Source organism: Oncorhynchus tshawytscha, linkage group LG15, assembly GCF_018296145.1.
Source record: "Oncorhynchus tshawytscha isolate Ot180627B linkage group LG15, Otsh_v2.0, whole genome shotgun sequence".
Taxonomy (NCBI): Eukaryota; Metazoa; Chordata; class Actinopteri; order Salmoniformes; family Salmonidae; genus Oncorhynchus; species Oncorhynchus tshawytscha.
This window is the reverse complement of record NC_056443.1, coordinates 11514654-11529522: the sequence shown is the minus strand read 5'-3', so window position 1 is coordinate 11529522 and position 14869 is coordinate 11514654. Positions and strand designations below refer to the sequence as shown.

Below are 14869 nucleotides of genomic sequence, written 5' to 3'. Positions count from 1 at the left end.
TTGGGCGAGGAGAGGAGAGAGAGAGGAGAGGAACACTCGTTTTACTGTGGATAAAGATACTTTTGTACCTGTTTCCTCCAGCATCTTCACAAGGTCCTTTGATGTTGTTCTGGGATTGATTTGCACTTTTCGCACCAAAGTACGTTCATCTCTAGGAGACAGAATGCATCTCCTTCCTGAGCGGTGTGACGGCTCTGTGGTCCAATGGTGTTTATACTTGCACACTAATGTTTGTACAGACGAACATGGTACGTTCAAGCATTTCAAAAGGATGAACCAGACTTGTGGAGGTCTACAAAAACAATTCTGAGGTCTTTGCTTATTTCTTTTTATTTTCCCATGATGTCAAGCAAAGAGGCACTGAGTGTGAAGGTAGGCCTTGAAATGCATCCACAGGTACACCTCCAATTGACTCAAATTATGTCAATTAGCCTATCAGAAGCTTCTAAAGCTATGACATCATTTTCTGGAATTTTCCAAGCTGTTTAAAGGCACAGTCAACTTAGTGTATGTACACTTCTGACCCACTGGAATTGTGATACAGTGAAATAATCTGTCTGTAAACAATTACTGGACAAATTACTTGTGTCATGCACAAAGTAGATGTCCTAACCTACTTGCCAAAACTATAGTTTGTTAACAAGAAATTTGTGGAGTGGTTGAACAACTAGTTTTAATGGCTACAACCTAAGTATATGTAAACGTCCGACTTCAACTGTACGAAGAAACAATACTCCAAGCCACAGCTCCATACCTCTTCTCAGACATAGAGAACTGATATCGTATACTGTCCATTTTGGGTGGGATTGGTGTGGGGACTGGGGCTTCCATGGGATACAGTGCCTTGCGAAAGTATTCGGCCCCCTTGAACTTTGCGACCTTTTGCCACATTTCAGGCTTCAAACATAAAGATATAAAACTGTATTTTTTTGTGAAGAATCAACAACAAGTGGGACACAATCATGAAGTGGGACGACATTTATTGGATATTTCAAACTTTTTTAACAATCAAAAACTGAAAAATTGGGCGTGCAAAATTTGGGTAAAATCAAGTTGCTTTATTTTTTTAGAGATTAAACTATATTTCAGCTAAATAATGTTGCAGGAATACTTATGTTATCCGTTTCTAAATACTGCCTCAGTCTCTCTTTAAAATGTGATGCCTCTGTCCTTGCTGGTGAATACAAAAAGATAGAAAAGCTTATCAGAGCTACTTTCCCCATGATTGAGTCCCCTTATTCATTAAGTAGAAGCTTGAAACCTGACAAAAAGGCTTGTAAACCACTAACTGTTGGATAGGATTCTGAAATCTTGCCAAAAGATGTCTGCTACAGAGTAATTTGGGGCCCTTTAAAAGAAGGCATTCTGTGGTGCTTTCAGAAGACAAAAAACAAAGCATTTTCTTCACAAAAACAGGACAAAAATCAATGGTCAAACTGATCCATTCAATCAAAGCAGGTATGGGGCTATCTCTGGGTACAGGAGGAAACGACTAACGTACAGTGCATACGTCACTCACCACCCTCACATACATGTGACAAACACTAACTGGACAACGTCATAGGGTTCCGTCCCCATGTGAACCCTTACAGAAAAAACAGATGAATTTCACGTGATCACATGTGAGCTGTTCCAAAAAGACATAGGCAACACACACACACCTCCAGTTTCAACCAATCAACTCAGCCCCTAAGGCATTGCTCTGGCGAGGAGCTGTGAGTCTAGATGTTAATATCTGGAACCATTATATGGTTCGTCTGGAAAAAAATGGTTCCCCGACTAACCCCTGCCCCAATACAAATGGGAGAGAGAGCGAGAGAGCGAGCATTTACAACTCTGGATATTACTACTCACACAATGTTCTCTTAGCAATAATGAATATTGTGATGTAAGTGAACTGAGATCATTGAAGAGCTAATAAACTGTGTTTACTAGGAGCCATTTGAGTACCGAGAGGTTTGTGCGTAGGTTGTTCTTGGATGGCTATTATTATGGGGACTTGGTACTATTAAGGATGTAATATTCATTAAACAAATACTTTAATTGGAAAAGTGGATATGGGTGAATGAAGGCAAAAATCATTTCCAATCCACCAGCAACCCTGAGCTATGGGTATGACTAATACAAATGTACAGGGTTGTGTTCCTATGCTTCACAGACCTCAAATAACAGAGGGGAAGAGAGCTTATAAGTGGGCCAGTATCAGACTGGTGGAGTGTGAGAGTATAGCTCTGTCTTCATTCACATCTCAACACAAAAGATCAGTCCTAAATCTTCATTCATTATGCTTTCATCTGCTTTGACAAAGATCATCTGCCTTCCATTGTCCTTTAATGCTTCCTTTACATCCTTACATAATGACTTGATTGGGATATTTTTTGAATTTAATGGCCCTCTCTGTTCAATATCAAATCGAATTATATTTGTCACATGCGCCGAATACAACAGGTGTAGGTAGACCTTACAGTGAAATGCTTACTTACAAGCCCTTAACCAACAATGCAGTTTTAAGCAAATACCAACAAAAAAAGTAAGAGATAAGAATAACAAATGGGGCTGTATACAGGGGGAACCCATTCACAGTCAATGTGCGGGGGCACTGGTGTCGAGGAAATTGAAGTAATATGTACATGTAGGTAGAGTTATTAAAGTGACTATGCATAGATAACAACAGTCTGAGTAGCCGTTTGATTAGCTGTTCAGGAGTTTTACGGCTTGGGAGTAGAAGCTATTTAGGAGCCTCTTGGACCTAGACTTGGTGCTCCGGCACTGCTTACCGTGCGGTAGCAGAGAGAACAGTCTATGACTAGGGTGGCTGAAGTCTTTGACAATGTTTAGGGCCTTCCTCTGACACCGCCTAGTATAGAGGTCCTGGATGGCAGGAAGCTTGGCCCCGGTGATGTACTGGGCCGTACGCACTACCCTCTGAAGTGACTTGCTATCGGAGGCCGAGCAGTTGCCATACCAGGCAGTGATGCAACCCTTCAGGATGCTCTCGATGGTGCAACTGTAAAACCTTTTGAGGATCTGAGGACCCATGACAAATCTTTTCAGTCTCCTGAATAGGTTTTGTCGTGCCCTATTCATGACTGTTTTAGTGTGCTTGGACCATGTTAGTTTGTTGATGATGTGGATGCCAAGGATCTTGAAGCTCTCAACCTGCTCCACTACAGCCCTGTCGATGCAAATGGGGACGTGCTCGGTCCTCCTTTTCCTGTAGTCCACAATTATCTCCTTTGTCTTGATAATGTTGAGGGAGAGGTTGTCCTGGCACCACACGGTCAGGTCTCTGACCTCCTCCCTATAGGCTGTCTCATTGTTCTCGGTGATCAGGCCTACACTGTTGTGTCATCAGCAAACTTAATGATGGTGTTGGAGTTGTGCCAGGCTGTGCAGTCATGAATGAACAGGGAGTACAGGAAGGGACTGAGCATGCACCCCTGAGGGGCCCCCGTGTTGAGGATCAGCGTGGCGGATGTGTTGTTACCTACCCTTACCACCTGGGGTTGGACGTCAGGAAGTCCAGGATCCAGTTGCAGTGGGAGGTGTTTAGTCCAAGGGTCCTTAGCTTAGAGCTTTGAGGGCACTATGGTGTTGAACGCTGTAATCAATGAATAGCATTCTCACATAGGTGTTCCTTTTGTCCAGGTGTGAAAGGGCAGTGTGGAGTGCAATAGAGATTGCAACATCTGTGGATCTGTTGGTGCGGTATGCAAATTGGAGTGGGTCTAGGGTTTTTGGGATAATGGTGTTGATGTTATTTTATTTCACCTTTATTTAACCAGGTAGGCCAGTTGAGAACAAGTTCTCATCTACAACTGCGAGCTGGCCAAGATAAAGCAAAGCAGTGCGACAAGTTACACATGGGATAAACAAACGTACAGTCAATAACACAATATAAAAATCTGTATACAGTGTGCAAATGAAGTAAGGAGGTAAGGCAATAAATAGGCCATAGTTGTAAAGTAATTACAATTTAGCAATTAACACTGGAGTGGTAGATGTGCACATGAGCAGATGTGCAAAATAGCAGAAAAACAAAAACAAATATGGGGATGAGGTAGGTAGTTGGTTGGATAGGCTATTTACATTTGGGCTGTGTCCAGCTGCAGCGATCGGTAAGCTGCTCTGACAGCTGATGCTAGTTAGTGAGGGAGATATGTCTCCAACTTCAGTGATTTTTGCAATTCATTCCAGTCATTGGCATCAGAGAACTGGAAGGAAAGGCGGCCAAATGAGCTGTTGGCTTTGGGGATGACTTGTGAAATATACCTGCTGGAGTGTGTGCTACAGGTGGGTGTTGCTATGGTGACCAGTGAGCTGAGATAAGGCGGACCTTTACATAGCAAAGACTTATAGACCTGGAGCCAGTGAGTTTTGCGACGAATATGTAGTGAGGACCAGCCAACGAGAGCATACAGGTCGCAGGGGTGGGTAGTATATGGGGCTTTGGTGACAAAATGGATGGCACTGTGATAGACTGCATCCAATTTGCTGAGTAGAGTGTTGGAGGCTATTTTGTAAATGACATCGCCGATGTGAGCCATGACCAGCCTTTCAAAGCACTTCATGGCTACAGACGTGGTAGTCATTTAGGCAGGTTACCTTCGTGTTCTTGGGCACAGTCTACTTGAAACATGTTGGTATTACAGACTCAGACCGAGAGAGGTTGAAAATGTCCATGAAGACACTTGCCAGTTGGTCAGCGCATGCTTGGAGTGAATTGTGAATGTTTTGTGAATGTTGTGAATGCCTTGTGAATGTTGACCTGTTTAAAGGTCTTACTCACATCTGCTGCAGAGAGCGTGATCACACAATCGTCCGGAACAGCTGATGCTCTCATGCATGTTTCAGTGTTACTTGCCTCAAAGCAAGCATAGAAGTAATTTAGCTCGTCTGGTAGGCTCGTGCCACTGGGCAGCTTTTGACTGTTTTTCCCTATGTAGTCGGTAATAGTTTGCAGGCCCTGCCACATCCGACGAGCATTGGAGCCGGTGTAGTACGATTCGACCTTAGTCCTGTTTGATGGTTCGTCAGAGGGCATAGCGGGATTTCTTATAAGCGTCCGGGTTAGAGTCCCACTCCTTGAAAGCGGCATCTCTTCCCTTTAGCTCAGTGTGAATGTTGCCTGTAGTAATCCATGGTTTCTGGTTGGGGTATGTACGTACAGTCACTGTAGGGATGACGTCCTCTGCACTTATTGATAAAGCATGTGACTGATGTGGTGTACTCCTCAATGCCATCGGAATAATTCTGGAACATATTCCAGTCTGTGCTAGCAAAACGTTCCTGTAGTTTAGCATCTGCTTCATCTGACTACTTTTTTTTCAGCTCGACTACTTTTTTTTCAGCTCATCTAATATCATAAAGTAGGTAATAGTTGATGTCTGTGAAAATTGTTGTTTGTATCCACATGTCAAAAATATTTATGGGTAAAATCATTGAAAACATATTCAGCAAGATAAACTAATTCAGTTTGTTTCAAAATTGTTTCCTTGAGCTTAAAAAAATAAACAGAATAAATGACAGTGGAAGAAAATGAATATTCATTCAAAACTCGATTAGCTGAACTAAATTAGAAGATAACCCTGCAGCAATGTTAATATTAAATTATCCCTCATTTCAAATAACAATGCAAATCCCCTTGTGTCTCCAGATAACGAAGCTAGGAAATTAACATGGGTGTCATTGGACTGTAACGTACCACGACACACCTCATACGGAATCCAAATTACTGATGAATAAGACAATAATACAACGGGTGAATGAGTTTGTCTGTGTACCAAATGGCACTTTATTCACAACATAGTGCAGTACCAGAGTCCCCTGGAGGGAAGCCAAAGTAATTCCGCTACCCAAGAGTGGTAAAGCGGCCTTTACTGGTTCTAACAGCAGACCTATAAGCTTGCTGCCAGCTCGTGTGGTCCAGTGCTGCAAGGAAAGACCTAGTTAAACTGCAGCTGGCCCAGAACAGAGTGACATGTTTTGCTCTTAATTGTAATCAGAGGGCTGATATAAATACTGTGCATGCCAGTCTCTCTTGGCTAAGAGTTGAGGAGAGACTGACTGTATCACTTCTTCTTTTTATATGAAACATTGTGTTGAAAATCCCAAATTGTTTGCACAGTCAACTTCCACACAGCTCTGACACACACACTTATCCCACCAGACATGCAACCAGGGGTCTTTTCACAATCCCCAAATCCAGAACAAATTCAAGAAAGCGTACAGTATTATATAGAGCCCTTATTGCATGGAACTTCCTTCCGTCTCATATTGCTGAAATAAACAGCAAACCTGGTTTCAAAAAACAGAAATAGCAACACCATGCAGCACAACGCCTCTCCCGTATTTGACCTAGACAGTTTTGTGTATGCATTGATATGTAAGCTAAAAAAAAATGTAGTTCTGTCCTTGAGCTGTTCTTGTCTATTGATGTTCTGTATTATGTCATTCTGTATTATGTTTTGTGTGGACCCCAGGAAGAGTTGCTTTTGCAGCAGCTAATGGGGATCATAATAAAATACCAAATACCTATGGGGCTATATAGGGTACCATTTGGGATGCATCCTATCTTCAGGCAATAATAACTGAAGGAATCTATGTGAACATCTACATGACATAAACCCAAATTATCCTAGTTCAACAGATACAGGATTTAATCAGATCTAAGTCACCAACCAACAGGATTCCATAAAATGGTAAAAATGGTCCATTATGAATTAAGCAGGAGAAGAGGCATGACTTGTGCTACACTCCCTGTCTCCTGGAACAATGTCTAACTGTGTAATATTTCATTTCTTATCTGCTTCTTTTGCCCATATCTCGGTGAGCAAGAGAGAGAGAAAGAAAGAAAGAAAGAGAGAAATAGAGAGAGAGAGAGAGAGAGAGAGAGAGAAAGAAAGAAGTAAAGAAAAAGAGAGAGCGGGAGAGGGAGGAATATTGCATAAAACTTCATTGTAAATTTGTACAGCGAACAAATAACAAATATAGTAGCATACAGTACCTTGTATTCGTTATGAATGACATACTGCATCATTCAATTACCTGAAAGCGCAGCAGCCATTGAGAGCAAAATGGCAATTATGAATCAAATGGGGAGATTGTGCTGTGGGGAAATTGCCATGGATGGTAAGCATAGGATAAAACATTTCTTCATGGCTGAAAAATATGGTTTAAAAAAATAAAGAAATAAAAAGGGCTGTAACAATCATTTCTGAGGCAGTTAGCTGTGAGGTATCTCAGAACCTGTCAAGAAACCCGTTGAAGATAAGTTAATTATACAGTTGAAAGACAAAGCCTTTGACAGCTGTAACATCTATACAGTAGTGCAGGACAGAACATCCCGCTCTCCCACTCAGTTTCCAATCTGGGTGTTAAAACTGGATTCCTCCCTGACCTTTGACAGCCACATCAAAAAACTGTGTAAAGCGGAATTCTAGCACCTCAAGAACATTGCCAAACTCCGTCCTACCCTCACTCAGTCTGAAGCAGAGAATTTCGTCCATGCCTTATCTTCTCAATGCTGCACTACTGCAACGCACTCTTCATCGGGATCGCTGGCAGGAGTCTCCATAAGCTCCAATACATCCTGAACAATGCTGCCAGGATCCTGATGAGAGAGCGGAAACGCCATCACACCCCCCTCACCCTGGCACCTCTGCACTGGCTCCCCATCTCATTCCGGATCGAATTCAAAACCCCCCTGCTGACTTTCCAGTGTATGGAAAGTCATGGCAATGCCCCGCCTGATCTCAAACTACTCTCCCTCCATAACCCCACCCGCACCCTATGGTCAAGCAATAGCCTGCTCCTCCATGGCCCCAGGACCAAGCACTGCTCCAAGGGGGAATCAGGCTTTCAGCTCGATCGCCCCCATCCTCTGGAATGCTCTCCCAGGCCACCTGAAGGCACCACAGACTCTGGGCTCCTTTCAAACAGGCCTAAAGGCTGTTCTCCTTAGGAAGGTTTCTGTTGATAGCTGGGCTCCTTGGAGTCCTTGTCCCTTGTAGTGTCAGCTGTGTTCCTTGTGTCAGTTGCCCTGTCTATGCCCTTTGAGATTATTCTGTATCATGAAAACCGCTTCACAAATGTAATAAATTATTAGTACTTTATGCAGTACATACATTCTTAGAAAAAAAGTTGCTAGCTAGAACCTAAAATGGTGCTTTGGCTGTCCCCATAGTAGAACCCTTTACACAGAGGGTTCTACATGGACCTCAAAAGAGTTCTACCTGGAAGCAAAAAAGGTTCTACCTGGAACAAGTGTTATCCTATGGGAACAGCCAAAGAACCCTTTCGGATGTCAATGAAAGCTTTAGCTAAAAAAAAACAGCCTCTAATTTCACTCTTCCTTGCCATCCCCTTCTCTCTAAACCTCACATTCTCTTTTCTTAGCTTCTCTAATTCTGTACCTTGCTGGAAGAGAATCTGTTTGTTCTCTCTCTCTCTGTTGTCTATCTCTCTCCCTCTCTTTTTTCCTCACGCTTTTGTCTATTTCTCTCCATCTTTCACCCCCTCCACCCTCTCCCCTTTCTCCCCCTCTAAGAACACAGTAATCAGAGTCCATTGACTAGTGTGTAGTGTTGTTAGTATCAGTCCTGTGATTAGTATCATCAGGGGCTCTAACAGCTCCTCTGCCTCTCTCTCCAAATCAACCTGTAGTCATGATCACATAGCCGCTGCACATCAAAACAGCACACACAAACGGAGAAACACACACAGAAACACGTGGCTATACTGTACACACAGAGAGAGAGAGAGAGAGACACACAGACACATGGATACACCCACGCAAACAACACTCTCACTCTCTTCTCACAGAATATTACCCCACAGACCCATCAATATTTAAAAATATATTGAATCCTCTCCTGTCTGAAACTCAGTCATATAAAAGACCAACAATCCTAGGTCAGTGAGTAGCTCAGCGGATGTCGTTCCACCGTCACACAGAGGTCATTATCACAAAGGAAACAGCTTAAAGAAGCATGGTGCCTCTTCTGTTGATTGACTTACCTGTGTGTCTGACTTACTGTGTAAATATTATCTTACTAGTACTAAAATGGCAGGGAATTCATTCATGACAGGCATTTCTAATATATTCTACGGTAGAGATGGAAGCCCAATGTTTTAATAAGATATACTCCAGCAAAGAGAAACAGAGATCAGAGAGCAGTGATTGATACAGATATTTCTTAAGGGGTGGATCAGCTTTAATATTGCGGAAAGATTGTTGCTTCCATCAATGTAATTGTCTGCATCATTTCCAATCCCCCATATTTTTGGGGGGTAAATATATACATACTTTATTTTAGAATATACCTTTATTATTCCCCGCAAACCCTACCACCCTTCCCCCAATTGCAGTCAATTAATTAACAATAATACTTAGGCTTCTTCCTTCAGTTTATACATTTTATACACATTTTTTACAGGCACAATCTCTTTTACAATAGTTATATTTTGTTTGTTTTTAGTCCTTCCTCTATTTCTGATGTCAATCCAGTTTGATTTCTATTTGTAACTGTGCTATTTCACAACATTTCTGAACCTCTTTACATTGGTTATCTTGTTATTAGTCCCACCCTTCAGCTCCATTCAACCCCTCCGATCTCTCTCTTAACACCATCCATTTTGGATTTCTATTTGCCATATATTTCTCAACTGTGCTGTGATGCTTCACAAAAGTACTGAACCTTTCTATTCTCATAGCTTCTACAGATTGCAAATGAAAGATAAACGTTATTGCTAAAATAATTATTGTATTATTGAATGATTGACTGACTTTTCAAATCCCTCAGTATTGCTATCTGCAGCATTAGTTCTAGGAAAATTTTGCAATTCTTCAGCCATTCCTGGACCTGTTACCAAAAACGAGTAACATATGGACAGTACAAAAATAAATGATCTAATGACTCTGCCTCCTCACAGCAAAATCTGCAGAGCTGGGAAGATTGTATCCCCCATATATATACATATATAACATTCTATTGGTTGCAAGAATTTTGTATAATAATTTAAATTGAAAAAATGTGAAGTTTTGAATCTGGCATTGTCATGCGTGTCAATTCATAAACCATGTGCCATGGAATGGGTACATCACAAATCTCTTCCCAACCATTTTGTCATTTATATGGCACAGCTGTCAATTTTTCGGTTCTTAAATTAAATTGGTATATGTTTTTATTTATCACAATTTTCTTTCACCATTTATGTTCTTTAATGCAGGGCCGACAGGAACGTTCCTTACTTTTCCTCCTTCTACTTGTCTCTTCCATTTCTGTGATAGCTGCATGTGTGACATAACTCCACCAGTCCTATTTATGATATCATTTACAAAAATACCTTTTGAAACATTTTATTGAAAAACATGCTTTTTTATCGATTAGTATATTTGAGTTTAACCACAATATTTGTTGCATTATTTGTTCTGTCTTTTCAGGTGCATTAAAATGAAATTGCAACCAACTTTCTAAGGTTTGTTTAAAAAATAATGATATTTTGGAGATGATTCCGTTTTCAAACAAACGAAAGTGAGCAGTTGTTTGCTGAATAAAGGGGAAAAGGCCCTTCTTAAACATGGGGTGAGACATTCCTACCAATTTACTACAGAACCATTTCGGAATTAAGTCTAACTTTTGTATGACTGATGCCTTTAGTGAGAGGTCTAATGCTTTAATATTTAATCATATATAAAGAGGCCCTATTCATTTTGTCTGGCTTGCCATTCCAAATCAAATTGAATATTATTTTGTTCATATAATTTAAAAAGCAGGTCACTAGGTGTAGGAAAAACCATAAGCAAATAGGTAAACTGTGATATGACTAAAGAGTTCATCAGGGTGATTTTTCCACAAATAGACAGGTATTTTCCTTTCCATGGTAGCAAGATCTTATCCATTGTTGCTAACTTTCTATAAAACTGTATTGGAGTGAGAATGTCTTTCTTTCAGGATTTGTATACCGAGTATGTCCACATCTCCATCAGACCATTTTATTGGTAAACTACACAGTAATGTAAAAGTTGCATTTTTTTTGTGATCCAATACGTAATATAGTACACTAATCCAGAGAGGTTAGCAAAAGTATCTAGATCCTCTATGAGGCTGTGGAGGGATTCTAATTGTGTTTTTAAAAGAAAACATGAATCATCAGATATAGTTGTTAGTTGTGTTGTTGCTATTGATGTTGTGTTGCTCTGTCACTCTGTACAGTATGTGTCATTGTGTTTATTATTGCTCTTTAATCCTGGCTGTGTACGGGTGGATGAGTGACTGGTGTTTAGAGTGACACTCACTATCATCACATCAGAGGTGATGGAGACAGGGAAGAAAGGGATGAGGTCATCATGGAAAACAAGTCAGGGAGCAAGCGGACAAAGGAAGCACCTGTTTTCCCAGGTGTGAGGTGTGCTTATATGTGTGTGTGCTTCTCCTGCGCCTCCTGCTCCCCTCTCACCTCCTCCGCAGTCTTTCTCCTCCTCCTCGATGCTGTTCTTGATGCTGTCGTACTCCTCGTCTATGTTCTGATTGCCTCTAATCTGGCTGAGCACGCGCCGGGCCTTCTGGGTAAGGCCTTTCTGGATCAGCCAGCGGGGGCTCTCTGGCAGGAACAGAAACCCCACGAACTGAAGCACCGCAGGGACCATCGACAGACCCAACATATACCTGGAGAAGAGGAGAAAAGGCAGAGAGGGGGGGGAGGGGTCGGTGAGGGAGAGAGAGAGAGGGAGAGAGCGATATATTAGTTGTTTCATCTGTGAGAGTGACTCTCTGGCAAAAGGAGGAACCCCATGAACCTGAATACAGCAAGAACCACTGGCAGGAGGGGGGTGCGAGGGAGAGAGAAAATGTAATATATTAGTTGTTTCATCTTTGAGAGGAGAAACTCCATGAACTGCAGCACAGCATGAACCACCAATAAAGTATACTTGGAGAGGATAGGGAGAGGGGGGGGGATGGAAAAAGGGAGGAGGAGAGAGGGGGGAGAGAGAGATCAATTAGCTGTTTCATCTGAGAGGATGAGAGAGGAGAAACCCCATGAGCTGGAGCATAGCAGGGACCACTGATGGGTTGCCTCCCACAATGTAGCAATGTTCCAACATACATGTCTGTAGCCTACTTAAGCCTCGTTCACATTACCCATAAACACTCTGTTACGTTGTGCTGGATGTCATGCACTTCAATGTGGGAGGTCCACAACGGAGTGGAATGGCAATGCCCCCTTACAGTTGAAGGCTCCGTTGTGAAACAAACGCCGCACACTTTAAAATGTTCCAAACGTTGTGTCGTCTAGTTACCAACAACAACAAAAAACACAGAAAATTAAAAATGTGTTTTCGGTGATGGCTTTATGGAACAGGTAGCAACTTTTAAACAATTATCCATTCCTATAAGTGAGAACTATTTTAAAAATGTTAAATAATTACACATGGGCTCTTAAGCCAATTACGTTATGACTGTTGCCCACTTTTAAGTTTATTGTGATGATATGGTAATGACGTTTGTTTTTTATGATAATTATTAAGCTGGGGAAGGTACATCTTCTGCTGTTTCTGGGAAACTTGACAATGGCAGATATGGCAATCGCCTTCGTTATTGCCAATGAAGTGGATGCTATCAAAATGCCACTTCTCCTACATAAAGCTCAACATGATGAACATCATTTTTTTAATGTATTCTTTATTTAACTAGGCAAGCCAGTTAAGAACACATTCTTATTTATAATGACGGCCGACCCCGGCCACACCCTAAGCCGGACGACGCTGGGCCAATTGTGTTCCACCCTATGGGACTCCCAATCATGTCCGGTTGTGATACAGTCTGGAATTGAACCAGGGTCTGTAGTGACACCTCTAGCACTGAGATGCAGTGCCTTAGACTGCTGCACCACTCGGGAGTCATGCACTTCAATGGGTAGGTCCACAACGGAGTGGAATGGCAATGCCCCATTGCAGTTGAAGGCTCTGTCGCGAGATGGACGCCGCATACCTTAAAATGTTTTCAACCTTGTGTCGTCCAAGGAATTATTATCCCGATGATAAGGAAATAAGATACAAGCCCATGCTCTTTCTCCCACAATTATTTGGTTCTGACTTCAAGTTGCAATTGGTGAGGAGCAAATGCAGAAATTCACAAGCCTTGTTTTGTATTTTTGTGATGGTTTTCTCAAAATATAACCAGGTAGGCTACTAGAGTGAGAACATACACTACCGGTCAAAAGTTTTAGAACACCTACTTGTTCAAGGGTTTTTCTTATTTTTTTAAACTATTTTCTACATTGTAGAATAATAGAGAAGACATCAAAACTATGAAACAGCACATATGGAATCATGTAGTAACCAAAAAAAGTGTTAAACAAATCAAAATATATTTTATATTTGAGATTCTTCAAAGTCGCCACCCTTTGCCTTGATGAAAGCTTTGCACATTCTTGGCATTCTCAATCAGCTTCATGAGGTAGTCACCTGGAATGAATTTCATTTAACTGGTGAGCCTTGTTAAAAGTTCATTTGTTGAATTTCTTTCCTTATTAATGCGTTTGAGCCAATCAGTTGTGTTGTGACAAGGAGGGGGTTGGGGGGGGGTCAATTTGCTGCAAAGAAACAACTACTGAAGGATACCAATAAGAAGAAGAGACTTGCTTGGGCCAAGGAACATGAGCAATGGACATTAGACTGGTGGAAATGTGTCCTTTGTTCTAGAGTCCAAATTGGAGATTTGGACCGCCATTCCTTTGTGAGACTAGGTGTGGGTGACAGATGATCTCCGCATATGTAGTTTCCCACCGTAAAGCATGGAGGAGGAGGTGTTATAGTGTGGGGGTGTTTTGCTGGTGACACTGTCTGTGATTTATTTAGAATTCAAGGCACACTTAACCCGCATGGCTACCACAGCATTCTACAGAGATACGCCATCCCATCTGGTTTGGGCTTAGTGGGACTAACAGGACAATGACCCAACACACCTCCAGGCTGTGTAAGGGCTATTTGACCAGAAGGAGAGTGGTGGAGTGCTGCATCAGATGACCTGGCCTCCACAATCACCCAACCTTAATCCAAATTGTGATGGTTTGGGATGAGTTGGACTGTAGAGTGAAGGAAAAGCAGCCAACAACTGCTAGTATGTGGGAACTCCTTCAAGACGGTTGGAAAAGCATTCCAGGTGAAGTAGGTTAAGAGAATGCCAAGAGTGCAAAGGATGGCTACTTTGAAGAATCTCAAATATGAAATATAAAACGATTCCATAGTTTTGATGTCTTCCCTATTATTCTACAATGTAGAAAATAGTAAAAATAAAGAAAAACCCTTGAATGAGTAGGTGTCCAAACTTTTGACTGGTACTGTATATATACAGTGAAAACTGTATATATTTACCAACAATTATATGGGGAATTGGAAATGATGCAGACAATTATATTGATGGAATCGACAATCTATCTGCACTATTAAAGCTGATCTACCCTCCCCCCATATATAATAATAATCAAATTGGGTAAATGATGGACCATGTAAAATCGTTGATATTCAAAGATGAGGCATGAAGAGAAATTACATGTATGTATGTATGTATGTATGTGCAGTGGGGCAAAAAAGTATATATATTCACCCACCAATTGTGCAAGTTCTCCCACTTAAAAAGATGAGAGAGGCCTGTCATTTTCATCATAGGTACACTTCAACTATGACAGACAAAATGAGAAGAAAAAAAATCCAGAAAATCACATTGTAGGATTTTTTATTAATTTATTTGCAAATTATGGTGGAAAATAAGTATTTGGTCACCTACAAACAAGCAAGATTTCTGGCTCTCACAGACCTGTAAATTCTTCTTTAAGAGGCTCCTCTGTCCTCCACTTGTTATCAGTA

At 41.4% G+C, this 14869-nt stretch overlaps 1 protein-coding gene across 1 annotated transcript in view; it reads right to left on the bottom strand.

Annotated features, from left to right (window-relative positions):
* LOC112214414 (proton myo-inositol cotransporter) overlaps window positions 1-14869 on the bottom strand; it is a 58697-nt gene that overhangs the window by 28420 nt on the left and 15408 nt on the right. Inside the window, exon 3 of the mRNA XM_024373128.2 lies at window positions 11461-11669. Coding sequence (XP_024228896.1) covers window positions 11461-11669 — 209 coding nt within the window. The remainder of the gene's footprint in view (window positions 1-11460; window positions 11670-14869) is intronic.